The sequence below is a fragment of the Macaca nemestrina genome, chromosome 15, assembly GCF_043159975.1.
Source record: "Macaca nemestrina isolate mMacNem1 chromosome 15, mMacNem.hap1, whole genome shotgun sequence".
Lineage (NCBI taxonomy): Eukaryota > Metazoa > Chordata > Mammalia > Primates > Cercopithecidae > Macaca > Macaca nemestrina.
The window spans coordinates 13,352,596-13,379,894 of NC_092139.1; the positions used below are offsets into that span (position 1 = coordinate 13,352,596).

The 27,299-nt window shown below is 47.9% G+C and overlaps 1 protein-coding gene and 1 long non-coding RNA gene across 7 annotated transcripts in view; one reads left to right on the forward strand and one right to left on the reverse strand.

Annotated features, from left to right (window-relative positions):
- Nucleotides 1-27,299, forward strand: part of LOC105470668 (nuclear factor of activated T cells 2) — a 177,158-nt gene that overhangs the window by 138,003 nt on the left and 11,856 nt on the right. For 2 of the 6 annotated variants that reach the window (XM_011722847.3, XM_011722845.3), the window contains exon 10: nucleotides 12,804-13,090. The exons of the other annotated variants lie outside the window; for them this stretch is intronic. In XM_011722847.3, the coding sequence (XP_011721149.2) occupies nucleotides 12,804-12,919 (116 nt within the window). In that variant the 3' untranslated portion in view covers nucleotides 12,920-13,090. Of the gene's footprint in view, nucleotides 1-12,803; nucleotides 13,091-27,299 lie in introns of those variants that run through there. 6 annotated transcript variants of the gene reach the window in all.
- LOC139358429 (uncharacterized) overlaps nucleotides 17,578-27,299 on the reverse strand; it is a 41,948-nt gene continuing 32,226 nt past the window's right edge. The window contains exon 3 of the long non-coding RNA XR_011613251.1: nucleotides 17,578-17,706. This is a non-coding gene — a long non-coding RNA (uncharacterized lncRNA). The remainder of the gene's footprint in view (nucleotides 17,707-27,299) is intronic.

A 27,299-nucleotide genomic window follows, 5' to 3' on the forward strand; every position in this document is an offset into this window, starting at 1 on the left:
AAAAAAATGGGCTATTCTGATTTTTGGAGATGGGCTTCCTGACCCTCATGCCCTGCTTCTTCCATGGGGTAGATGAGTGGGCATAGCCCCAGGGCACCGCCCAAGCAGGCTCCCTCCCCCTGCTTCCTCCAGGGGACCTCAGGATGTGTATCTGCATGAGGGAGATGATGCCCTCGTCGGGGGCTGCTGAGAACTCCAATGCGTGTATCCCCCGCCATGGCTCCCTGGAGGAGTGTGGACCAGTGGCCCAGGTTTTGCCAGCTGTGCCTCTGGCAGAGGGGCCATGGGTGTGCTTTGAAAACACTCTGCCCAGAAGCTGGGTGCACCAATGCGTGAGAAACAGGCGGGGGAGGAATGAACAGAGAGACCCACCCTCCAAAGCTCAGGAAGCAGGGAAAGGAACCCAGCAATGGAAAAGCGTTTTGTAACTGGCCTGCTTTGTTCAGCAGTTCAGGGATCTTTCACTGGGGCCCCTCAGTGCCCACGGCAAGCCTGGGACAAAGCGGCTCCTGTGTGGGGAGGCGTGCAAAGCCCATGCGGAGCCTGGTCGCCGCGGAGCCTGGTCGCCGCGGAGCCCTGCCGTGAGCCCTGCCGTGAGCCCGGCAGCCACGATGACCCGGGCAGGGCTGGGCCTCCTGGTGCCGACAGAGGGTGAGACGCAGGAGTCTCCGTGCTGATGAGAATTGAGCCGGGCAGTTGCCCAGCCTAGTGGCCCAGAGGCTGTGGGCACCTGGAGAGCCCGGTCTGAGTATCTCAATGCAGGCCTTGCTGGTTCACCAGTAACCACCAGAAACCACCAGCACCAAGTTTAACTCACACGGCCACCTGGAGCCGACACCAATAAAAGGCCAGGCCCCTGCTGGGAGGGCTTTTGCCAACGTCCTTTTTTTTGCCGTCATTTAAAAATGTATCTTTATAAAGGCACTATGTTCCTATGTTTAGAAAAAATATATAAAAAAGACATCCAGCAGAGAATGTCTTCCCTTCTGCTCTGCTCTGTAATACTGGTTTTTCTCTAGCCTCCTAGAACATTATTTGTCAACCTTTGTTTCATTATTACCAACCCCCACCCCCAGCCAGGAGCCTTTTAAGATAATTTTTTCCTAATCTCCATGCCATGAAACGTCAGTGCCATAGACACTGTGTGTCTGTTCATGTACCATAGCCCTTTGCAGGGCCACAGAGCATTGTCATATGGAATATTTTTTTCGACACCCCTCCCGCAGAGAACCAGTTTTTACCCCCATGGAAGCAATGTCATCCACCTTGAGGATGCATGCTTTAGGGTTTTTTTTTTTTTTAATGTAATCCCGAGCATATGCAAATACACACATATTCTTATTTTCCCCTTTTCTACTACAAAAGGTGGTAAAATGTACACACAGGTCCGCCATGGGTGAAACTTCCATATCACTTGCTGTTATACACAGTGCTAATGAATTGTCCTGTACCTGTCATTTGGTCAATGGGGGCCCGTTCTCAGGAATGGGATGGTTGGTCTGAAGGCCCAGCCTTAGTTCTAGGACTTGTCTGGCAAAGAGTTGCTGTGGTTGTCCTGCCTGCCTCTCAGTCTGGCCTCATCACTGCCCTCTTTTGTAACTTTGGCCAAGTCACTTATGATAATGGTGCCCAACTCTCTGGGTTACTGTAAGAATGAAAATGGGAGCGTCCTGTAAAGCTGTTTGCCCAGTACCTGACACGCATGGTGAGTGTTCAGTAGTTGCTGATCACTCTTCTTCCCCTAACCGCAGTGACATTTTCCTCCTCCTCCTCTTTCTTGTCAGTTGTGAGCTACAGGGGCAGGGGCACAGCTGGGCTCTGAGGAAGAGCCAGGAGGCTGACTCTTGGCCTGAATTCTGAAGTATGTGGTCAGGCTACCTCTGTAAATTCAGCAAAGGATAGTTTGAGCCTTGAAAATGTCGAAGTCCAGAAAACTGTTTGCCTACAGAGGAGCCCACAGAATCTATACAAGTTGCTGTTGGAAGATCATTGAATTGAGCTAGTAGCTGTTCTCTGTCCCTCTCCTGGGTGTCTAAATGGTATGCAGGTATCTGTCCCTGGGGGCATTTCTTGTTTCCCTCTCTAGTTTCCCCTCCCTTTCTAAGAATGTCAGATTTCAAGCTGTGCCTCTTAGCTGTCCTTTCATCCCGAATGATGTGGACTCTGTATTTCTGGCTTATGTAAGAGAGCTACGACTCCAAACCCAGAAACGCTCAGTGATCTTCTTGAAATTCTGCAAAGCAAGTGTTTCTAAAGGAAGATACACTTGCATTTGGAGGTCAGAAGCCACCAAACTACAAGAAAGTCCCTTGCCAGACTTGCTGTCCATGCAGCCCTCATTCCAGAGCAGCATCTGTCCCACCAAAAGCAGACGGCTCTTAAAAAAGAGGACCAAGTGACAGGCAGCACCCAGTGTCGTTCATGGGCTCCCAGTCGTCTGCCGGAACCAGCACTTTTAATTATTCTGAGTTGTTTATGCTACATTTAATTTCCAAATGAGGCTGTTCTCTTGTGGTAATAGGTGGCTATCCTTGTGAAAGAGTGAGGTGCTCATTTAAGCAAGATTTATGGGTAGGTCAGCATCATAACCAATTTTAAAGGCCCTTCTTTGTACTTTCATTCTTACTAGAACATAGGACAGAAGGGCTAAGACTCACTTCCTTGCTCTGTAGGTGTGCCATGCTGAATGTACCAGCTACCTCACTCATTTCAGGGTGATGCCACCACTCGGGTGATGGTTTTCAACAGCATTACATGTGGGGCTGGAAACTGCAATGGATTTTTCCCTGATTCCAGCCAGAACCTAAGATAATCCAATTTTTTTTTTTTTTTTTTGAGAAGGATCTCTTGCTCTGTCACCCAGGCTGCAGTGCAGTGGTGCCCTCATAGTTCACTGCAGCCTTAACCTCCCAGGCTCAAGCAATCTGCCTGCCTCAGCCTCCTCAGTAGCTGGGACTATAGGCACATGCCACCATGCCTGGCTAAACTTTTTATTTTTTATAGAGACACAGGGTCTTGCTATGTTTCCCAACCTGGTCTCGAACTCCTGGACTCAAATGATCCTCCCACTTCAGCCTTCCAAAAAACTGGGATTATAAGTGTGAGCCACTGTGCCCAGACAGAATATCATAACATTTAAAAATCTGCATAACTTTCTAATATCGGCGCTAGCTGTAGTCTGTTTCTCTCTAGAAACGTAGAACTTGAAAAAGAATTTGGTTGCTTTAGTCTATGAATTGGGTGGCAGTTAACTCATTATATATACTAGATTTTTCTCTGTGTTCCCTCCCTTCCCACCCTTGATAAACCCATTTTGGATCAAGGGCAAAGCTTTGTTTTCCCGGGGGAAAACCCACAAAGAACAAACAAATCCCCTCTGCCCTGAAGTAGCCATGGTTACCAGTCATTCCTAGACTTGAGATTTGGGTGTGTTTCAGTGTGTGCTGCCTTCAAGTATCATTCTGGACTCTCTCTTTGCTCTGAACCAGTTCAACTTTATTTTAGCACCAATTTTCTTTTACTTTCTACCCTTTCAGAAAGAAAAAGGCGGGGGGGGGGGGGCGGGGGGAGCTTTCTTCCTGGGGAATGATGAAACCATTTATTTGGCTCTTCTCTGCTGCATTTTTGACACCTCTTTAATTTTTTATGGATCCGGGGATCTGGTCAAGTTGTGCCTGTGAATAGAGGCAGGGCTGGGGCCTGCTTTGCCCATCCAGGGTGTCAAGAATCTTTCTCTAGATGAAGTCGAAGACAAACTGAGGGGTGAATTTGAAGGAGTCCGTTCTGGTCCTCAGCCACAAATCCTGCTGCTCTCAGGTTTGGGGATGACATCTGTCTCATCCCTTTAAACAGTCATATAAAATCAGATCTCTGGCAAGGCAGCCAAAGTGGAGAGTTCTCTGGTCATTTTACAATGAGCCTTGAGCACCCCAACTTGGTTTTATGGTAGGATTGCCTGTTGCAAGCAGTTTGGACTTAAGTCCCAGGCGGTCCGCAAACCAACAAATAGGTTTCATCTGAAGCCTGTTAGTTCCACTATCCCAGGAAAGCTGAAGGGACACTCCCTAGTTGTTAATTTCCAAAACTCTGGGCAAAGTAGAGGTTCTGTTGCATAAGCTGACAACGTGGAGGACGTCTTTGAAATGTGCTGCAGCCGGTTCTTATAGATTTCTGGAAGTTGATGGTGCCTTTTGAATACTCAGCTTTATTAAATGCCCAAAAAAGAATTGACCCAAAATTGATGAAAGCACCCTTTCGCCTTCTTACAGATGGATTGAGTTGTGGTCTGCTTCAACACTTGGAAAAGGAGCGGCCAACTGGTGCTCCTTGGGCTGCATTTCGCCCGCAGATATTTTGTTTGGCCCATACAGTATTTGAAAAAATATTTTGATTAGATGCCAGTGTTGAAAAACCGGGGATTGCACATAAAAATAGGGATTTCTGACTTTGCTTAGAAAATCCAAGGATCTAGCCACCCTGGGCCCCATCTCCTGCATAGCGGCTACCAGGAGTCAAAGCCAAGGCTGACCCTGAGCAGAGGCTACTTCCTTTAGTTGGAACATCCACTTGCCCTGTCCACAGCCCCCGCCATTCCCTTTTGTCTTCCGTTGATAGATGGAGCGTCCGTTGTTATTTACATTCCCACTTGTTTTGTTGTTCTTCTTAGACTTCACCGATTTCACGCATTCAAGGTTCCTGTCTGGACCCATTAGGCATTTGAATTGTGCCCCCTGTTACGGAAGTGCCATGCATATCCAAGGCTCCCTAATCCAGGACCGGCATACAGTGGGGTGCCTCAAAAGTGTTCCTTCCCTCTATCTTCCTTCCTTCCCCTCCTTGTGGCTGGGGAAGATTTTTAAATGGAGTAAGATTTTAAAACTTTTTGTTAAATATTTTGAACATATGTAACTATAGCATAGTACAAGGGACCCCTACATACCCACCACGAAGCTTCAGCTGTTATCAATGTGTGGCCAATCTGATTTCTTCTACACCTTCATCCTCTGTTGTCTTCATTACCTGGTAATTTTGTTTTGGGGGTTTGTTGTTATTCGTTTTTTTTTTTTTTTTTTTTTTTTAAGAGATAGGGTCTTGCTATGTTGCCCAGGCTGGAACATAGTGGCTATTCACAGGTGCAATCATGGCGCACTGCAGCCTTGATCTCCTGCGCTCAAACAGTCTTTCTGCCTCAGCCTCCAGCATAGCTGGGACTGTAGGTGCATGCCATGGTGCCTAGCTACACAGTAATATTTTGAAGCAAATCCTAGACATCCTATAATTTCATGTATAAATAGCATGTATCTCCAAAAAAAGGACTCTGAAAGTACAAGACCACTGGCATACATGGAAATTAATAATACTTCCTTAATATCATGAAATACCTAGTGTTTAAACTTCCGGTTGTCTTATATAAATATCATAGAAGTGTTTTCTTCTTTGTTTTTGTTATAGTTCATTTGCGTCAAGAGTCAGACCAAGCATTGCAAGCGGATGCTTTTAAGTCTGTTTTAATGGAGAGGTTCTTCCCCTAGATTAAATCTAGAGGTTCTTCCTCTAGATTAAATAATAAGATCCTTTTTTGGTTTCATCGTTAGTATTATATTGCAGTTTATTTGTTGAAAAAATGAGGTGGTTTATCCTGTGAAATTTTTCAGTCTGGCTTTTGCCAGTTATATCTCCATGATGAGGTTTTTAGTGTGTTCCTCTCTCCTCTGTATGTCCTGTAAGTTAGCAGAGAGGCTTCTGCTAAACTGAGAGGCTTCATTCATTCAGATTCAATTGTTTTTGGCAAGATTGCTGCACGGGTGGTGACACATCCTTCTGACAGGAGGTACATGAAGTTGGGTTGCCTGTCTTTTGGTGATTGATAGTCAGTGCCTTGCTCCATTAATCCAGTGGTGCATGAATTATAAAATGGTGATATTCTATTCTAATTCTGCCATCCCTTCCTCTACTGTTAGCTGGAAAACTTCTATAAAGAGAAACTTCCCTTCATCAACAATGATAGAATTCATATAGGAAAAGCAGGATGAATGCTTGATTCTTTCCCTTTATTTACCAGTTTTTAAAATAATGGGTTGGTTCATTAATATCCTACAGTGATGATCCATTAGGGCTGTTTGTGTGTAGTTTTTTTTTTGTTTTGTTTTGGTTTTTCGGGGTACCATTATGAACTCATGAATTTAAGCGTAATTGGTGTTTTAAGATTTTAATGGTTTTTTTTTTTTTTTGGTAGTTCCTTTTGTCCTTATCATTTGAAGGACTGAAATAATATGACTTCCTGTCCTTTCTTTCTCTGGCTTAGCAATGCACTCAGATATTCTGAAGCCTCAGGGAGGAAATAATCCTACATATGAACTGAGGATTGCATCTCCTACATGTGTGAAGGGGAAATCATGAAATAGCTCTCAAATGCCGGCTGACCGAGATACTCCTTGCAGTGTTATGGAGTCTTTAAGCGTGATTCCAAAGCAGTTAGAACTTGCAAGGCAGGGGAGGTTATTGGGAGGGTTATTAGGGAGGTATTGATTAGAATGTAGAGGCTGCTGTAACCAAACCCAAAGTAACAGTGACTTTAACAAGATAGATGATCTCTTCGTCTTGTAACAGCACAGGGATAAGCAGTCCATGGCTGGTGCGCTGGCCACACCGTACCAGGAACCCAGGCTTTTTCTGTCTTATCACTCTCCATTCTCGGGGTGGTACCCTCATCCATGTCATCCAAGGTAGCTCCTGGATGGGAAAAAAGAGGAAGGAGAGCACGCCCTTTCCTTTAAGAGCATAACCCAGAAATCACATTTATCCCTTCAGCTAATACTTTATTGGCCAGAGTCTTGTCATGTAACCACACTGAGCCACAGAGGAGGCTGGGAAGTGTAGTTTTTAATATTTATATTACCCAGCCATGTGTACAGCTGAAACCTGCTACTGTGGAAGACATGAGAATGGATTTTGGGTCTTTGTGCAGGATAGGTATGATCATAATGAGAAAACAGCTGCAAAAGGAGGTTGGATATTTTGTATGACTTGATATTCCTAGCAGTTTCTTTATTCCACAAATATTTATTGAATCCATACTGTGTGCCAGTGAGGACATAGCAGCATGTGAAACAGAGTCTCTGCCTTCACGGAGCGTACTTCTTAGTCAGCGAAACCAACTGAAATAAGTATGTATTATAATGTCAGGTGGTAATACGTACTATAAAGAAAACCCAGGCCAGGTGTGGTGGCTCACGCCTGTAATCCCAGCACTTTGGGAGGCCAAGGCAGGCAGATCACTTGAGGTGAGTAGTTCAAGACCAGCCTAGCCAACATGGTGAAACCCCATCTCTACTTAAAATACAAAAATTAGCTGGGTGTGGTGGCGTGCACCTGGAATCCCAGCTACTAGGGAGACTGAGGCAGGAGAATCACTTGAACCCAGAAGGTGGAGGTTGCAGCGAGCCGCGATTGTACCACTGCACTCCAGCCTGGGTGACAGAGTGAGATTCTGTCTCAAAACAAAAACAAAAACACCCAAACAACAAAAGAAAACCTAAAACAGAATGAGGGCGAGGCCTTAAATGTCCAGTTATTGCCGATTTTCCCCAAATTCAGGAAACTCCTCTCCTGATGGTCAGTCCAGGAATCTCAAAACATTTTCTCGTTAACTTTTCTCCTGAAGCAAGTCTTGTAGCTTCAGCACTACTGACATTTCGGGCTGGTTGATTCTCTGTTGTAAGGGGCTATCCTGAGTGTGGCCGGATGTGTAGCAGTGTTCCTGGCCTCGATGCACCAGATGCCAGTAGCACCCCAGATGTGACAATCAGAAACATCTGCAGATACTACCAAGTATCCCCTGGGGGGCAGAGTTGCCCCTGGTTAAGAACCACCATCTGAGGATTTAGTGTCCAGCTCTGGTAGAAGTAACAGCTTTATAATATTGAGTGTTGGCCACACCGTGTGTGTTTTGGGGAAGGAGCGTCCACTCTACAAAACGATTGTTACTGGTGGACTGGAGCATTCCTAGCACTCTGAGTGTGGGAAGCCACTGGAAACTAGTGTCTCCCCTCAGCACCGCCTGTTCCCTGGTGCAGCACCCAGGACGGGGGCCCCAGGGTCAGAAGATGTTGCTGAGTAGTTGGTGTCAAAGGAAGCTTGATTCTGAGCCTTGATTCTTCCTTGCTTGTGGCCTTGGGCGAGGCATGTGTGAAAAGTGACTTACGGACTGCCCAGTGCCCTGCAGGTACCAGGGAGGGCTGATGCTGTGATGCGGATGCCGCCTCCTTTGGCATTCAGCTGGTGGGCTGGCTGCCTTGAGGACTGCTCAGGGGGCATGTTGCTTGAGCATTTGCTTTTTTGGTTTGTTTCTTATCAACTGGTGTCCTTTTCTTCTTTGAACAGATATCCACTGAGCATGTCAAGTGAGCTAGGCTTGGTGCTAGGTGCTGGGACATAGCAGTGAACCAAATGGATGGGGCCTCCCCGCTGGCAGAGCTTGCTCTGCAAGGGGAAGGCTGTTCATCAAATGTCAACCAGAAAAAGATGAGAATTTCAGATGTGGGGGTGGAGACTAAGTGCTGCGTTCAACAAAGTGATGATGGGGACGGGCATAACTTCAGACGGGGTGGTCAGGACCAGCCTCTTTGAGGAAGTGACTTTGGGTTTGAGACTGGGAGGAAGAGAGAGGGGAGGGAATTCCAGGCAGAGGGAAGAGCAAGCATGCAGGGCAGAGCTGGGAGGAAACGTGGTTTGTGTGGAGGACACAGAGAGGTCTGGTGTGGCTGAGAGTAATGACTGCGGCGTCATGGAAAGGGAGGAGACAGGCCTTGCGGGTTGAGAGCTATGGATTTTATTTTGGGAGGAAGAGGAAGCTACTGGCAGGTGGAAGGTTGAAGTTTTGGAGGGAGTGTGTTTGCCTGACTGACAAGTACAGGAAATATTGTAATAATATGCTAATGATCCCTCCCCCTTACTGGGCACTGTGGAAGGCAGGGATGGTCATCTCTGCATCTTAGACGTGAAAGCACGCTGAGAAAAGGGAGGGATTTGTCTGAGGTTACAAAGCCAGAGGCACAAGCAGTGGGTGGTTAGAGGCACCTGTGTGTAAGAAGTGATTCTGAGTCCATGTGTAAAGAGAATAGGGCATTTATCCCGGGCTGCTCCCTCTGCCTTTTCACTCCCTCATCTGATGAAACTCCAGGAAACTGGCTTTTGCCCAAGACCCACTGATCTGACCTCCTCCTGGGCCCTCCATGTGGATTCCCTACAGGAACCTCACATTCAACCAGCGCTAAAGTGAATTCCTGCTACTACCCCTACTGTCCCTCTGGCCCCCATGCTCAGCTCCCATCTGTTGCCTAAGGAACGTGGGGGTGTGGCCTTAGGTGAGTTACTGAATGCCTGTGACCTCAATTTCCCCATCTGCAAAATGGGGATATTAACAGTGCTGAGGTTTAAAGGAAATGATGTATGGGAAGTGAGTATAACCAGGTCAGCCACACAGCACTCCATAGAGAGCAGCTATCAGCTTCATCCTCTTCCTTGGCCTCATCTGTATCTGTCCAGGGCCACAGAAATGTCTTCATCTCTGAACTTCGGACGTGCCAACCCCCCTTTAATATCTTCTCACCAGTTTTTGGTCCCCACAGAGTCTCTCCAAGATTTGAATGGACCCTTTATTCCAGACAGATCTAACACTCCTTCATCACAGCTTCCTGTGTGAGGGAACAGCCCCTTCAGCCAGTGGGAGTCCCAGGCGGGTGCTGTGCCCTACCCAGGCAAGGCGGACAGGTCCTCTGAGTCCTCAGGGTCCTGGTCCGGTTCCTCTGTTTTCTCTCTGGACCATTTCAGAACCAATTCCCTCAACTATCTCTGGGATTTTTTTATTCTGAGACAGAGTCTTACTCTGTCTCTCAGACTAGAGAGCAGTGGTATGATCTCAGCTCACTGCAACCTCTGCCTCCAGGGTTCAAGCAATTCTCCTGCCTCAGCCTCCAGAGTGGCTGGGATTACAGGAGTGCGCCACCGTGTCCGGCTAATTTTTGTATTTTTAGTAGAGACGGGGTCTCGCTGTGTTGGCTAGGCTGGTCTTGAACTCCTGACCTCAAGTGATCCACCCACCTCGGCCTCCCAAAGTGCTGGGATTACAGGCACGAGTCACCACACCTGGCAGCTATCTCTGGGATTTTTAAATTCCTACTGTTTTCTTTTTCGCTGGACTTCCTATTATCTGTTTGTGTTTGGTGCAGGATTGTTCCAGACCAGGGTCAGTTTTTCCTCCTGTGAGATTGACAACTTTTGCAAGAAAGAAAGGGAAAGGAGGAGGAGGAACGGAAGGAAGGGAGGCTGATAAAGTGTGGTATTGGTGAGAGGGTGTGAAACATGTCCTCTCGGTCCTTATTGGTGGGCATCTGCACGGGTAGAACCTCTTTTGAAGGACAATTTGGTGAAATTAACCCAAATTTAGATGCACACATCTTTTAATCCAGAATATCCCACTTCTAGAAATGTATCTTTAGAGGTGCTAGCCCAGCTGTGAGCCAGGCTGGCTGTTGATTCCATGTCACTGGTCCCCAGCCCTGCACAGTGTTCTCTGGCATGAAGCTTGGTGACTTCAGGAGCTCTTGGTTTTCCTGGATCCCCAGAGACAGGTGGTGGCCAACTTCCTCAGGAACCACGATAAGCCTCATCTGTCTTCAGGAAGCCGGGTCCATTCAGACACTTGCTGCATGTCGTGTGTGGGATGTTGACTCCAGCCTTGTCTATAGTAGCAGGAGACTAGAAACAGGCTAAATATCTGTTAATAAGATGCAGACACACAAGGAAATACTGAGCAAGAGTAGAAGGGAGACTTTCTCTTGATTGTGTTTTCTTTAGAGTGGTTTTTGTTTTTGTTTTTTTTGACACAGGGTCTCACTCTGCCACTCAGGCTGGAGTGCCATGGTAAGATCATGGCTCACTGCAGCCTCAAACTCCCAGGCCCAAGTGATCCTCCCATCTCAGCTCCCCAGGTAGCTGGGATTACCAGCATGTGCCACCACACCCGGCTAATTATTTTTTGTAGAGATGGGGTCTCACTGTGTTGCCCAGGCTGGTCTCAAAACTCCTGAGCTCAAGGAATCCACCAACTTTGGCCTCACAAAGTGCTGGGATTACAAGCATTAGCAACCACGCTCAGCCCCCTAGGACAGAATTTTTAAAAAGAAAGGGGCAGATTTCAGGTCCTAGAAGTGACCCCGGAGGCTAGAGTGAAAATGAGGATTTAGAAACAGAAACCTTTCTGTTCCGGTTGGGGCTGTGTTTCCGGCTGTGTGTATGCATGATGAGCCTCGCCCACCCCTCAGCTGTGAGGGGAGGCTGACACGTGGCTGTGCTGAGGCTTTCTTGCCTCTAAACCTTTGCCCATGCCTTAACCACTGCCTGGAAATCCATCCCTGCTCTCCTGTGACTTTTTTTTTTTTTTTTTTTAAGACAGAGTCTCGCTTTGTTGCCCATGCTAGAGTGCAATGGCACAATCTCTGCTCACTGCAAGCTCTGCCTCCTGGGTTCAATCGATTCTCCTGCCTCAGCCTCCCAAGTAGCTGGGATTGCAGGTGTACGCCACCTCACCTGGCTAATTTTTGTATTTTTAGTAGAGATGGGGTTTTGCCATGTTGACCAGGCTGGTCTCGAACTCCTGACATCTGGTGATCCACCCACCTCGGCCTCCCAAAGTGCTGGGATTACAGGCGTGAGCCACCATGCCCGGCTCTCTGCTGTGACTTTTGAAACCTGGCCAGCGTTCCAAGGCACTGACAATGTCTCCGCTCTGCACCTGGAGGGTTTCTCGCTTGCCTTGAAGTCCTGGAAATGAACATGGTCTCTTTCAGGTGTTTCGTTTATTTATTTTTCTCTCTTGCTCACGTTCGAGTCTGTGGGTGGTGAGCACAAATGCTATGACTTGTCCACACTGCCGACTGCTCCTGGGCTGGCTTTGCACGTGGGAAGCCCTAGACAACATTTGCTGATGTCCACCCTTTGCTCAAAGACCTGGCTCAGCTTCCTGCATAAAAGATGCTCACCCAATATTCGTGGAATCGAATGAATAACCAGGCATGAAATAGAGAACCGAGACTGCCTGGGTTTAAAATGATTTAAAACTATTTGTCATAAAAGAACAACAATAATAATAATAGCAGCTCATGCTTAGATGTTTACTGTTTACCAGACATTCTTGTAAGACTTTGCTGCATTAGCTCAGTTCACCCTCACAGCAGCCCCATGAGGCATTTTACAGATGAGGGAACTAGCCCAGGGAGGTTAAGTAACTGGTCCAAAGCAAGTGAGTACATTTGTATATGTTCTTTTTTTTTTAATTATAAATTTTTTATTTAATATTTTTGGAGGGGACAGGGTCTTGCCCTGTTACTGAGGCTGCAGTGCACTGGTGCCATCATGGCTCACTGCAGCCTTGAACTCCTAGGCTCAAGCAATCCTCCCACCTCAGCCTCCTGGGTGGCTGGGACTGTAGGCATGCACCACCACTCCTGGCTGTTTCTTCTTAATTTTGTAAAGACAGGATTTCACTATGTTGCCCAGGCTCATCTTGAACTCCTGGCCTGAAGCAGTCCTCCCAGCTCAGTCTCCCAAAGTGCTAGGATTACAGTATGAGTCACCACACCCCTCCTCTTTAGGTTTTTTTGAAAAAAGATGCTGTATGTTTTTTGGGGAGTTCAGGAGTGCAAATAGAAACCTCTGGCAACTGCTAACAAGACTTGCCAGTGAATAAACCCTGAGGAGGCAGATTGTCCTGGGCCAGGAATCACGCTGTTATCTCCCGTCAGCAGGATGGCTTTGGAACTCAGGGCCCTCTCAGTGCCACACAGTCCAGCCGCAGAGGGCACAGTGGATCGACAGAGGCAGATGCTTGGGGGACTCCACAGGCCAGGCCAGGGCATGACCTCAAAAATGTGCTGGCCACTGGGCCCATGAGAAAATCAATTTCTCACCTCCAACCAGCAGCGCTGCCCAGCACCGGGTCATCCTGCAGTTGTTGTGACAGCAAACCCAAGTGCCATGGAAAGGATTGTGAAACCCGGGAGCTGGCTGCCTGGACAGCAGGACACTGCGCTTGGCTCCATGTGCTGGGGGCGGGGGCGGGGGAGGGCCGAGGTCGGTGGGGCTGGGTGGGGGGCGGGGGTGCAGCCTCATCCTGCTTTTCTCCCCCTCCCGTGCGCCTTGTCGTTCTGTTGTGCTTGGCACCAGCTTGTTTTGGACACAGAAGCACTCCTTTTGCAGGGGAGACCCGCGAGATTGCACCCCCTTTGCATGCCAATTGTCTGGCCCAGCTGGCATGCACCCCTGTTCTGAGGGCTGCGTTTCAACTCCCTCCTCCTCCCGAAGATAGCATCCCCGTAGACCCAGCTGGCAGAGAGTATGAGGTGGCCAGGGACGCCCAGGAATTGGGCATGTGAGCCGGCCAGGGCTTCCCTCTCTAAACAGCAGCAGTGTTTGCATCCTGGCCTGGCCAGGGTGCTCCAGACCGGGCCAGCGGGGCCTCCCTCCTGCTGTGGTTACAGGCTGTTTCTGGGGGTGGAAAACAGAAACCAGCTCTGTGTTTTCCAGGCTGCCAGGGTTCTGAGAAATTCATGCCTCAGCCCAGGAACTGGAACTCCCTGCTCCTGCCCACCCCCTGGCCCGTTTGGAGAAGGGGGCAGCAGCTCTCGGCATGCTAAGTTTCCTGTTCTGTTCCGATTAGGGAGAAGGTTCTGAGGATGGCCTTGTGACTCAGAATGCAGACGGCTTGGCTCCATCTAAGAGGGCCACCCCTTTTGGTCACAGGCCCCTTCCCCAGTCCAATCACCCCCAGCTGTGTGATGCCAGAGTGTGCCAGTCTTGGGGGCTCACCCCAAAATGGGCTCTGGCCAGGCCTATCCTGGAAAGAATGTCCTGAATTCAAACTAGATCTTACAGCCCTTGGTTTCTTCTTATCAGAGTTCTTAGCTGTTCAGGGTCCCTTCTGTGAGGCTGGAAGGGGAGCTGGAAGGAAATCAATCAAGTAAATTCCTGCTGGGTGGGTGTGACAAATGGGGTTAGGGCCCCCTCCTGTGGGGTCCTTGAATTTCAAAGAGGGGCTCGCTCACCCTCATGGGGCTCTTAATAGTGATGTTTTCTCACTGAGGTTGGGACCTCTGTTTTGGAAAGTTTGGCATCCTGGCCCAAATTTCTTGCACTTTGGTCAGTTCCACTCAACACATCTACAGAGTGCCTACTGTGTGCCAGGCAGAAAACAAGTCAAAGAGCATTGCTTCGGGCCAAGTGTGGTGGCTCACACCTGGAATTTCAGCACTTTGGGAGGCCAAGGCAGGTGGATCACTTGAGGTCAGGAGTGCAAGACCAGCCTGGCCAACATGGTGAAACCTTGTCTCTACCAAAATTACAAAAATTAGCTGTGTGTGGTGGCACACGCCTGTAATCCCAGCTACTCGGGAGGCTGGGGCAGGAGAATCGCTTGAACCCAGGAGGCAGAGGTTGCAGTGAACCGAGATCGTGCCACTGCACACCAGCCTGGGAGAAAGAGCAAGACTCTGTCTCAAAAAAAAAAAAAAAAAAATTGCATTGTTTCAGGACCTTGCACTGTGGTTTGTAGTGTGGCCAGGTGTAGTTATACTCTGTGTGTGGTGGGGGGTGGTAGGGCATGGATAAAGAACACTGGGGCTGGTATGGGCAGGAGAAATAATTAGGTTTAATCAGGTCCTCCTTGAATTTCAGTGGTTAACTCAGGTCACTTTAGGCTGAAGAAAAGCTTCTGTCTTTACTATTAAATGAAATGTTATCAGGAAGGCAGGAAGCCAGGGTAGGCCCTGGAGCCAGAACTTCTGGATGTAAAGCATTGCTTGGCCACGTGCTGGCTGTGTAACTCTGAGTGAGGCCCTTCGCCTCACTGAGCCTTGATTTACTGAACTGCAAAATGAGATAAATCATGATAACACTTACCTCATGGGTCATTGTGAACATTGGGTGGGTTAGTACATGTAGACTGCTTAGAACAAGGCCTGGCACAGAGTAAATACCCAGTAGATACCAAATACCACCACTGCCACCACTATCATTATTACCATCACCATTGTCATCTATCAACACCTGCTCCCAGCCAGGTAAATTGGTAGGTGCTGGGTGAATGAAGTGAGGTTCCTGCTCTGTGGTTCTTACGGTCTAGTAAGAAAGAAGAAACAACACTAGGAAGAAATAGATTTCAGCTGGTGACACATGCCATGAAGAAAAGAAACAGGGTGCTGGGGGAGAGAAGACTTTAGACAGGGGTCATCAAGGAAGGCCTCCCTGAGAGGTGACACTCCTGCCCTAAGTGTGTTAGAATGCTCTCTAGATGTGCCAGGATGCGCAAAAATACCAGCTTTTATATGGTGGGTGCAAAGGAGACCTGTCTCCTTTTGTCTTCTTTCTCTCCAAATAATCCTTTCCCCACCGCCTTCCTTCCTCCCTCCTTCATTACCTTCTTCTCTCTGCCTCCCTTTCTCGCCCTCTCTTCCTTTCCTTTCCTTTAAATAGTAAATTGCTTTTATTAAATGCATATAAATGTTTAAAATATGACAACACAAACACATACTGTGTACTTACCCCTCCCCCTAACCTTAAAGAACAATAGGATAGTCATTTCCTCTGAGCTCTTCTGTGTAGAAAATGTTTTCTGGCAAATCTTTCAGTTACATTTCTCTAAAAGATGACTTTGAAAAAACAGTTTTCCCCTGATATTGTTATCACATCTAAAAATGAAGAATTCTTTAATATTATCAAACTCAATGTTCAAATTCTCAATTGTCTCATAAATGTCCTAATATTTCTTTTTTTTCTTTTTCTTTTTTCTTGAGACGGAGTCTCGCTCTGTCGCCCAGGCTGGAGGGCAATGGTGCGATCTTGGCTCACTGCAAGCTCCACCTCCTGGATTCACGCCATTCTCCTGCCTTAGCCTCCCGGGTAGCTGGGACTACAGGCGCCCGCCACCTGGCTAATGTTTTGTATTTTTAGTAGAGACGGGGTTTCACCATGTTAGCCAGGATGGTCTCAATCTCCTGACCTTGTGATCCACTCGCCTCGGCCTCCCATAGTGCTGGGATTACAGGCGTGAGCCACCGTGCCTGGCCATATTTCTTTTTTTAAAAGTTTGTTTGACTCTGGACTCAAGGAGGGACCAGATATTGTGGTTGTTTGAAATGTCTTTTCAGTTTCTTTCGTTTGCTCATACCCCACATTCATCTGTTCTCTTTGCCATCTTTGTACTGAAGAAACCAGTTTTTCCTGTAGAATTTTCTGTAGTCTGGGTTTTGCAGGTTGCAGTCCCATACTGTCGTCTGATGCGTGGCTCTGTCCTTGGTGTTTCCTATAAGTTGGCAGTCAAATCTGGAGGCTTAATCCAATTCAACTTCAATGCTTTTGGCAAGACTGTCCCATCAGTGTGGCGTGTTCCTCCATCAGGAGGCAGGTGGGTCTGGTCGGCTCATCTCTGATGTTCACAGCCATGATGCTCAGTGATTCTGGATACAATTTCCAACACATCATCTTCATTCACACCTTAGCATAATTGCTACCCTGCATTTTGTGTTTGCCACTTCCTTTTCATTTTCTTTGTATATTTCACTCATTGTCTTTGCATTAGCTGTAATTCTTTCCTTTTCTCTGCTGCATAATATTCCATGGTAAAGCCTATTTACCCATTCTGCTGATGGTGGGCATTTGATTGTTTCCGGATTTTTCCTCTTTCTGGCTACAGGACTTTCTGTAGGGTTATCCTGACAAGCGGAGTTGCTTGGTTACAGGTTGTACACACTTCCAACTTTAGCAGACAATACCAAATTGTCTTCTGAAGCAGTTGTACCAGTTTACACTCCCATCAGCAACACATGTGTAATTCATTGCTCTACAACCTCACAAAGTTTGATACTGTCAGATAAATTTTTTCACTTAGCTGGTACACGTAAAATGGTATCTTTCAATGAACAGAAAATATTCATGTGGTTAAATTTATTTTCTGAAAGGTGTAAGTTTTCTGGGTGTAGTTTAGGATGATGTGTCATCAGGTCACTCAGGAGCTTGTTAGAAATGCAAATTTCCACCTCCACTCCAGTCCTGCTGAATTAGAAACGCTGCGGCTGGGGCCCACAGTCTGTGCTTTTACAAGCTTTCCAGCTGATTCGGAGGTTCCCGCCAGTTTAAAGCAGTGGGTCAGAAAATCTTTCTCTACTTTGATGTCACAAAGATTCTCTTAATAGTGTCTTCCAAACTCATTGCAGTCTTACCTTGTACCCTTGGGTCAGTAATCCATCTGGAGTTGATTTTTGTGTCCAGTATGAGGGAAGGTTCTAATTTCACTGTTTGTTATATGGATAACTAGTTATCAGCAACCACCTATTCAAAAGATGTCATCTGTTGGTGTTATAAGTGTGGGCCTCTTGCTGGGCTCTGGCTTTGTTGCGTAAGTCAGTTTTTGTCTGTGTCTAGCCAATAACATGCTGTCTTTTTTATGAAATTGACAATAATTGGCTATATCTGTAGGGGTATGATACATACTGTGTTTATTGCAACAGCTCTGTAGAAATGCTTAATTTCTGGCAGGTCTAGTCCCAGCTTGATGTCCCTCAGAAGCATCTTGGCTGTTTGTGGCCTCTGGAGCCAGCTTGTCGGGTGCCGCAGAGTCACATTAAATTTGAAATCTTGTTTATATTCTTGAATCTGTAGCTCAATGAGGGAAAAATGAACATTGTATTGATTTTTTTTTTTAATTTTATGAGACAGAGTCTCGCTCTGTCACGCAGGCTGGAGTGCAGTGGCATGATCTCAGCTCACTTCGACCTCTGCCTCCTGGGTTCAAGTGATTCTCCTGTCTCAGCCTCCTGAGTAGCTAGAACTATAGGTGCATGCCACCATGCCCAGCTAATTTTTTTTTTTTTTTTTTTCCTGGAGATAGTCTTACGCTGTTGCCTGGGCTGGAGTGCAATGGCGTGTTCTCGGCTCAATGCAGCCTCCGCCTCCTGGGTTCATGGGATTCTCCTGCCTCAGCCTCCCGAGTAGCTGGGATTACAGGCACACACCGCCACACCTGACAGCTTTTTTTATTTTTAGTAGAGATGGGGTTTCACTATGTTGGCCAGGCTGGTCTTGAACTCCTGACCTCAAGTGATCTGCCTGCCTTGGCCTCCCAAAGTACTGGGATTATAGGCATGAGCCACCACACCTGGCCAGTACTGAATTTTTATGGTGTTTTTCAAAGCCTGCTAAAAGTTGTCTTTCATACTAGAAATAAAGAGCCACTTCCCATGAGGCTCACTGTCCTTCCCAGCTTACTGACCCTGCCGCATGGGTTTGAAATGCTTGAGAAACTGGCTTTGGCCCTGTGGTCCACCTCTCCCTCCCCATGGACACTCAGTGGCCTGAGCGGATGGATGCCCAGGGTTGGGCCATGGAGGGCTTTAGTTAGAAGGCTGGCCCTCCTGTCTCTAAATGGCTCAGGTTTCCTGAGGAGCTGCTGCTCTTCAAACCTGCTCCTGCTACAGTCTTTTCATGGGCAATTTCTAGCTATGTCCTAGTTGGCATATGAAATAAGCTGGGGATGGAGATATTCACAAATGGAGAAACAATTTCTCCTTCTTTAATTGGACCAAGTGGAAAATGAAGGCTTAGGGTTCCAGACTCCACAGTTCTCGTCCTGACCCTGTTTGCTCAGCAGTTAAATAAGCCTACCAAATGCCAAGCACGGGGCTGGGTGCCCTAGGGGCTGTGGGCCTCTGCAACTTTGGGGCCAGGATTTCACTAGTTAGACGGGGAGATGGGGTGCCAGGCAGGAGTGCAGCATGAGCAAGAGCTCAGAGGCACTGTCTCCTCCTTTGTGACCATGAAACGTGATCCCCAGTTTCCTTGGAATCTGTCTACAGAGCTGAGGACTAGAGCACCTGATGTCCACAAGATGAAGTCAGCACTCGGTTGCCAGTACCCAGAAGCCATAGTTGGTTCATTTATTTGTCCGTTCTTTTGTTAAATCATTCATCCGACAGCCATTTACTGCTCACTGCTGGGGTAACACAGTGAAGAGGCTCAAAGTCCTGGCCCTCTTGGAGCTTGCAGTTTAAACATATAAATGATAAAACCAGGCGTGCCAAGTGCTCTGACAGAAGAGAAAGCAGACTGGGGGGACAGGGCATGATGGGGTGGCATGGTGGCCTGCTTGCCGTTCCAGTAAGGGTAGCACCTCAAAGGAGGTGGCATTTGAGAAGAGGTCTCATCAAGAGAGCCCTACAAATGTCTAAGGCAAGAGCAGCAGCCTAGGTAGAGAGAACAGCAGGTGCAAAGGCCCTGGGGTATGAGCAGGCTTGGTGTGATTAGTGTATAGTAAGGAAGACTGTGGACTAGGGGAGAGTGAGGGAGAGAAGCAGATCATCTTCAGTCTTAAAGGCCAAGTGGGATCCCTGGGTCCTGACAGTGGGTGGGTGCTCGCAGGCAGCTAGGGAGAGTCGATCAGTGGATCAGGTGGCTAGAGAGAGTCTTTGCCGATGGAATTCCGATGAGGTGGCTAGCAAGTGGGCGTAACACCCAGGCTCCTGCCACCCTCGGGAGTGACCTGAATTTCCCTTTCAGACAGGCCCCGCTGTGGAACCAAGATGTTACACCCTCTCTAGAGAGGATGGCTGCAGATGCCCCTAGGCCCAAAGCCAGAGTCAGACTGATACTACAGGAAGGCCTGGGCGAGGTCTAGAAACCCCAGTTGCTGGTGGGTTTGTTGGAAGTGAGCCTACGTTTTCCCCTTCTGCCAGAGAACATTGCCAATGGAAGCAAGCTGGGGCACCTCCAGTCATTCCTCTCTGCAGCCCAGGCCTTGGCTTTAACTCTTGTAATACACCAGCACCATTTCACCTTTTAGATGTGTATCGGGCTTGGCATAGTGGTCCAGAGGGGGCCAAGCCGCTCTTTGCTTCTTAAATCTCAGTGTCTGCTCCCTGCCACAGGTTACCCAAAGCTAACAACGATGCCAACACTCTCGCCCCCATTTTTCTTTGTGTACCATGTGGGTGATTTCTACTGCCCAACCCTGATAAAAGCTAGGGTCTCCCAAGGGACCAGTGTTTGTGCCGAGCTGCATTCAGAGAAACATATTCTTGTTGCCAGGTGGTAAGTGAAAACTAATTTCTATCTTCAGGTAGCTGAGCCACACTGCTCTGCTACGTAATAGCTGCAGAGCCTGGGTTTGTTACTTCTCGGAGACTTGGTTTCATCATCTGTGTAATGGGGGCGGTCAGTACCTACTTCTTGGGATGACCGTGAGGATTAAAAAATTATATATGCAGGCTGGGTGCGGTGGCTCACACCTGTCATCCCAGCACTTTGGGAGGCCAAGGCCAGTGGATCACGTGATGTCAGGAATTTGAGACCAGCCTGGCCAACATGGGGAAATCCTGTGTCTACTAAAAATACAAACTTTAGCCGTGGGTGGTGGCAGGTGCCTGTAATCCCAGCTACTCAGGAGGCTGAGGCAGGGGAATCGCTTGAACCTGGGAAACGGAGGTTGCTGTGCTCTGGGAGACAGTTGAAAGCCAGACCTGATTGGAAAAATTCTGAGCAAGTCCTATCAATTAGGAGGTGGTGTTATTCTTTCGCCCAATCATTCCTCCTTGAGATTTTTACTGAGCACCTACTATATGCTGGGCTCTGTCCTAGGTGCTGGGGATACAGCAGTAGACAAGAGAGATGAGGTCTCTGCCTTAACGAGGGTATTACCAACCAGTGAGGGGTTGGTGTTAAAATGTCACAGGTTTCAAGATACAGGGTTCTGGGATCTGATTCATGCTACTCCCTCCTAAAAAACCAGGACCACAGGAGCCATGCACAGCTGAAAGGCAGTGCCTGTGAAAGCTTGCCTACGAGGCTGTGACCTATCTGATGCCAAGCTTCTATGAACATGGCACATGCAAACACCTGCTGTGGGGCACAGCAAGATGACATGTGTGAGGTCATGGTGCCTGCACACCTGCAGTTCCTTAGGAACTCGAGGTGAACGTGGTTGCCCGCCTCACATCTTCCTGAGTGGCATCTCCAGTCCCGAAGAGCAGCCTCTGGTACTGCTCTGTTGGCCTCGTGTTGCATGTGGATCTGGGGTTTGAAAGGCGTCATTGAAGTCTAGTGGTGGAGGGTGGGTTGGGAGAGGACAAGGAGGATGCCTTACGGCCCCCAGAAGCTGATTTGTGGGACATGTCCTGTCTGGTGTTGCTTGGTCGGCGTCGGATGCATTTCTCTTCCTGGAGCTCAACTCAAGGCAGGTGGCTCCTCTTGCCATCTTGGGGCTTGGTGCCTTCCTGGCCACAAACTGATCTGCCAGTGACACACACTCCTCCCAGTGAACCTCTTTTACTAGAAACCAGAGTCTCAGAATCACCATGTCTACTCATCCCAAGAGCTGGGGACAGTTTGGCACGTGGTGTGGCATCTTTCTCGTAAGCCCCGAGGTCTTGCTCATAAAATGGCTGGTGGCAGGGTGCTTGTGAGTCTGCTGTCTGGGCTGGTTTCCGGAGGCCTCTGGTTTGCAGAGAGCGTCGGTGACTCACACTACTCTGCAGGTCGCCAGCCCAAAGCAGTCGGCACACACTAGGGCGCAGTGAGGCCTGGGAGGGGCCCCTCTCAGCAGGATGTGAAAACGCATCTCTGAGAGCATGGCTGATCTCAGCCCCGCCTACTCTGAAAATGCAGAAATAGCTTCCAAGGTGAAAGTGCTTTGGTGGAAGAGGGTGGACTGGCCGTCATCCATTCAGTCTGTTAACAAGCATCCTCTGTGTGGCGGCTGAGACACACTGCTGCTGCTAATAGAAACAGCTACCACTTTTGGTTATTTCTTAGCTTGGTATAATGCCATGTATGTGCATTCCCATATTACAGATGAGAAAAACTGAGGCTCAAGGACTTAAAAGATTGGTTCTGATTCCCAAAAGAAGTAATGTGGTGCAGAGTTATGATGTGTCTTGCACGTTTGAAGAACTTTGCGTGCATTGACTCACTGATTCTCTCTCAAAATCCTTAGAAGCTGGGAATAGTTTTTGCCTACCTTTAACAGAGGCGGCACAGGGAGGGTTAGGATTTGCCTCAAGTTTCATGAAAGGATGTGGCAGAGCTGGGATTTGGACCCCAGCCATCTGTGTATCCCTGTGACTCTGACCCCCTCGCCAGAACAGCTGAAAAAGGGAGGAGCTGTTGACTGCAAGAAACAGAGATTTGAGCCTGATCATGGCCGGACAAGCAGGATTCAGATGCAGAGGAAAAAGAGGGCCTCCTAGGCATCAGCCAAGCAATGCAAAGGTGTGGCGGGGGGGATATCACGGTCTGCTCCTTGTTCAACCCCTGCCACAGACCAGCCATGGGATGTTGGACCTAAAATAGAGGGATGCCCGCTTACTTGAACCTTGATGACTTCGCTGGCCAGACGCCTACCTTGTGAGCATAGACCGAGACTTTGGAGAGGAATGTATTTTGGGGACTGTATCAGTCAACTCAGGCTGCATAACAAAATATCATAGACTGGGTGGCTTAAACAACAGAAATTTCTCTTCTCACAGTTCTAGAGGCTAGCAATCCAAGACCAGGATTCTGGAGAATCCTGTCAAGATCAGGTTCTGGAGAGGACCTGCTTAGGTCCTGGCTTGCAGACAGTCACCTTTTCTCTCCCATTGTGTTCTCCTGTGAGACAATGAGACTGACCTCTGGTGGCCCTTCTTCTTAGGCCACTAATTCTATCATGAGGGCCCCACCTTCATGACCTCAGCAAGCCCTAATTATCTCCCAAAGGCCCCATTTCCAAATACCATCGCAGAGGGGGTTGGGGCTTCAATATAGGAATTTGGCAGGTGTGGTGGGGGTATAACTCAGTGTGTAGCAGGGACTGTATAGGTGAAAGGTTTGATCAAGGGACAAATCAGGAATGAAGGTTCTGTCTGTGTATCCTGGGAGCTACTGTCTCTTAGGAACACCTGGTGCAGTGTCACCCATGAATACGGTCCTTGCTGGTCACTCCAGGTGGCCTTCGAGTTGATAGCAGTATGTGCAAGGGCCACGCCTGTGGATCTCACTTGGAGAAATTTAAGACAGAGCCTGGTCCCTGCTCAGATCTTGAGAAATTTCTTTGCAGGCAGCCTAGTGGCTTCTCTTGCCTGTGAATCTGGAAAGTATGGAGGGAGTATGGTTGACATCTCTTATGGGAAATCCAAGATTTAAAATACAAAAGATAGATCCAAAGGTTTGTGGAAGAAACTGTGACATGGCCAGGGATGCCTGCTTACAGGACGTGGGCTTGGGTTGGGCTTCAGGAGAATGTGGATGTGTTGGTGGGAGGGGATGTCCCATGTTAGGGCTGTGCTGTGAGCTGGTCCTGGCATATGTGAGTAAACATAGAATGATCTGGAAGGTGAACTTATGGGAGGGTGAGATGGAGACTGGGCTGGAAGATTCAATAAATATCCAGTAAGTTCTTTCCAAGAATCAGGGCCATGTTGGTATTTGAATTTGATCTCTATGGAACCAGGGGGTTTTGCACCTTCTCCCAGAAGAGGAAATTTTACAAGTTAGGGTGCAAAGCCTTCTTACTGCTCCCACCTGCTAATCCACCTGGGAGTGTCTGACTACTCCCAATGCCATCTCTCTTGGATAAGCAGAGACATATACTCAAATGGCTTAAAAGAAATGTTTGGTTAATTCCTCTCACCCCCAGAGGGGGTTTATGGTATATATCTTCCCCAAAAATCAGGTATTTATTTTATTATCTCATTTGTGATCACAGGCTGATTTGTGGGTTTGAATTACTGTTTGTTTCCGATGTCTCAATTCAATATAATAAGTGCTTTTCTTTTGCCTTTTTTTTTTTTTTTTTCCCAAAGGCAGCAAGTTATTTTGCAGGGCTTGCTCTCTTGGCTGATGTTTCTTAGCAGAGGGTTGGGGCTGAGGTGTCGATGAACTGGCTGAAGGACAAGGAAGTAAACTGTGGTTTGTTTAGAATGCTTTCCTGCCTGTGGTTGCTACTTTAGAAGCCGTGTGGTTGCTTGATAGGAGAGGTGCAGCTCAGTTGCATGTAATCAGAAGAAATTCTGCTGAATTGGAGAATAGAAATGGACTGTTCAGGCCCGAGTTCACACAGTTGGTTAGTCCTTCCTTGTCGGGTAGCTTAGTTTAGAGAAAGTTACCAATTGTTTCTCCCTAGATTGTAAGTTGACGTGCAATCATTGCAGAAAAGCAGACAATGGAGACGGTGGTAGCATGTTCTACACTGGCTAGGAGGGGACATCCGACTTGCATTGTAGAACCACAAAACTGGACATCCCTTAGACCAGTGCCTGATTCCCATTGGCTCCACCATGGAGATGCACGCAGGGTTTCCCTTAAATTCCATCCCATTGAAACCTGCATGCCTGTGATCTCAGAAGTCTGGGAAGCTAGTTGTATAATTTGTCAAGGAGACAGATTCTTGGGTCTGTACTTTTGTCTGTAAGGTTATTTGTTGACCCCTTGTGTTTTTATGAAAATTATCACCATTGATTAAGCTCATCAGCGAACCACTTCTAATTTACATCCTAAACTATCATCTAGTCCATAGGACCAGTGGGATGACTCACCAGTTTATGCCTGGGGGCTAAAAATGCAAGGCCACTGTATAGATCTTAGGCTGGAACCTTGTATTAGGTTGGCGCAAAAGTAATTGTGGTTTTTGAAGTACCCCTGTGTCTTTGGGAGGATTTGTAGATGACACTTAAGGACCATGTAGTAAATCTAAATACTGCCTTTTCTCTTGATGTCCCATCTCCATATTACTGACAACTGACTAGCACATTCACACGGATCAAAGGATTCAGCTCCCATTTAAACATGTAGGGAAACAGAATAGTGTTTTTGGTTATTGGAGTGGCCTCTTTTAGACTGGTCTTTGTCTCTTCCATCTTCTTTAGGGGACCATATTGTGGGCCTAATAAACACAAGCCAATGAGCCAGCTATAGCATCTCAGAGTCTCGCTCTGTTGCCTAGGTTGGGGTACAGCGACACCATCTTGGCTCACTGTAACCTCCGCCTCCCAGGTAGCAGAGGTTACAGGCACCTGCCATCACGCCCAGCTAATTTTTGTATTTTTAGTAGAGATGGGATTTCGCCATGTTGGCTAGGCTGGTCTCGAACTCCTGACCTCAAGTGATCCACCCACCTCGGCCTCCCAAAGTGCTGGGATTTTTGCTGGGATTACAGGTGTGAGCCACTGTGCCTGGCCTATAGCATCTCATTTAATCCTCACAGTGACTTTGCCAAGGAAGTGTTCTCTTCCCCGTCTTGTGGCTGAGGAAACTGAGGCTCAGGTACTGTTGAAGTGCTTGTGTTCCAAGAGCTTCTGATGTGAGTCTACATTTTAGCAGAGGCCCCAGGGCAGCGAGAGGATCTTTCAAATTGGGGAAACCCTAGCCTAGGAGTAGTACCCATAGAGCTGGGGCCATATCTGGTCTCTACCCAATGCTAGGAGGCTGTTCCTGGACAAGTTGCCCCATCTTTCTCTGCCTTACTGACTTGACCTGAGAAATGGGACTCTCACCACCACCCCCGGAGATGTCTGTGAGGATGAAGGCAGGCAGAGCGAGCAGCCACCTGCGGAGGAGGGTGTTTGGCGGTGGTCTGGTCTCGAGTTGATTTCAGGCCTCAGTTGAATGAAGACAGGCCCTGCCTCTGTCTTCCACAAAGAAGCTGACAAAGAATGAAACTCCATGACTAAACAGGAAGCTGTGCCTCCGAATGCTGCAGACAGAGCCATCATGTGATGCTTGCTATTTCTCTGAGAAGGTGACAGAACAGGGCTTGGCTTCTCGAGTCCCCTGAGATAGGGCCATTGTGCCCTCCACCCCCATATTAACACTGGGTACCGTGCAGTTTGGTGGTCAAAGGTTTGGAGAGAGAACTCATGTTCTGCCTGGATGGTCTGAAAAGCCTGGTCCCTGGGGTTCCAACTAGATTTGAACGACTTCTCCAAGGGTATGACTTCAGACCAGTGCATGACGCCTGAGATCCACTTAAGTGCTCCTTAAATGAGTAGATATGGATAAAGTGAAAATGTGTTGGTCATTACCGAACTTTAGAGCTGTCCACTGAGCAAAACAGGGAGTGGCGTGCTCTAACATAAGTTCCAACAGGATCACCCTGCTGTGTAGGGCCGGGGGTAGCAGTGGAGGTTGTTGGTTTCTGGCTATCTGGGGGTCAGTCCAGAAGCATGTATGGGATGTGTGCTGTGAACAAGGAGTCAGGGGAACACACTTAGGTTGGCCTGACAAACTGGAAGGAGAGAATGTGTTTCCCACCATGGGAACAGGTGAGACAGGGGAGGAGAGGAGGAGCAGGGGTGAGGATCTGGAGATTGGTTTTGGCCCTGTGAAGTTTGAGATGACCTGTGGGCAGGTAGATATCGCAATCTGAAGTTTAGGAGTGATGGTCTGGGTTAAAACTATTAATGTGGCCATTGTCAGGGTAGAGGTGGTATTTTAAGGCCCTGAGTGAATTATCCGACAGTACTGTCTGCTCTTGGACTTGGAAGAAGTCAGTTTTGAGTGGAGACTGGGCAGTTTAGTGTGGGAGCTGCCTTAGGGCCACATCCACCTGGAAATGTTTGCTTTGGGAGATGGCCTGAGATGCATGGTCAGAAAAGGAGGAGAGATGAAGTGCTTCTTTTGCCCCAGGGCAGCAGTAGCCAACCCCAACTAGACAATTCCTGTTGGAGCCCAACATTTGGAAATCCAGGCCTCTGACTGCACAAGCGCTAAAAGGATCTCATTTATTGAGCGTTCTTTCGCCCTTGAAGATGAGATTTCAGGGAGCTTACGCCTCTACTTGAAAAAGCATCCTAGTTTACTTGACATTTCTAATAAGGCTGCATTACTCCCTGTAAGAAATTGGACTCAGAAAATATTTCTAAATCAGGCATTTGGAATGGACTTGGGTATTTCAGTTGGGCCATTGAAAGAGGATTGGGAAGACAGGTGTTTTGAAAGCCACAGGCATTGTACAGACGTAGAGAGGGGTTTATTTACAATAGACTCCCCAGGTCTCATTCTCTTCAAGTGCCTTTGTCGGTCTGATAGGGCAGGAGCTTTTTTCCATTGTTGACAAAAAACAGGAAGAAAATGTGCAGTTTTACGAATTTCCCTGACCACTGAGGTGATACCACTAGTAAGAAGGAAACTAGGGCCCAGTTTAGTATCTGTAGATGCCTGAAGGCAGATAACAGTTGAGTAGATCTTTAATGAAATTCTAATTTTCCTTTGACTGCAGCAGA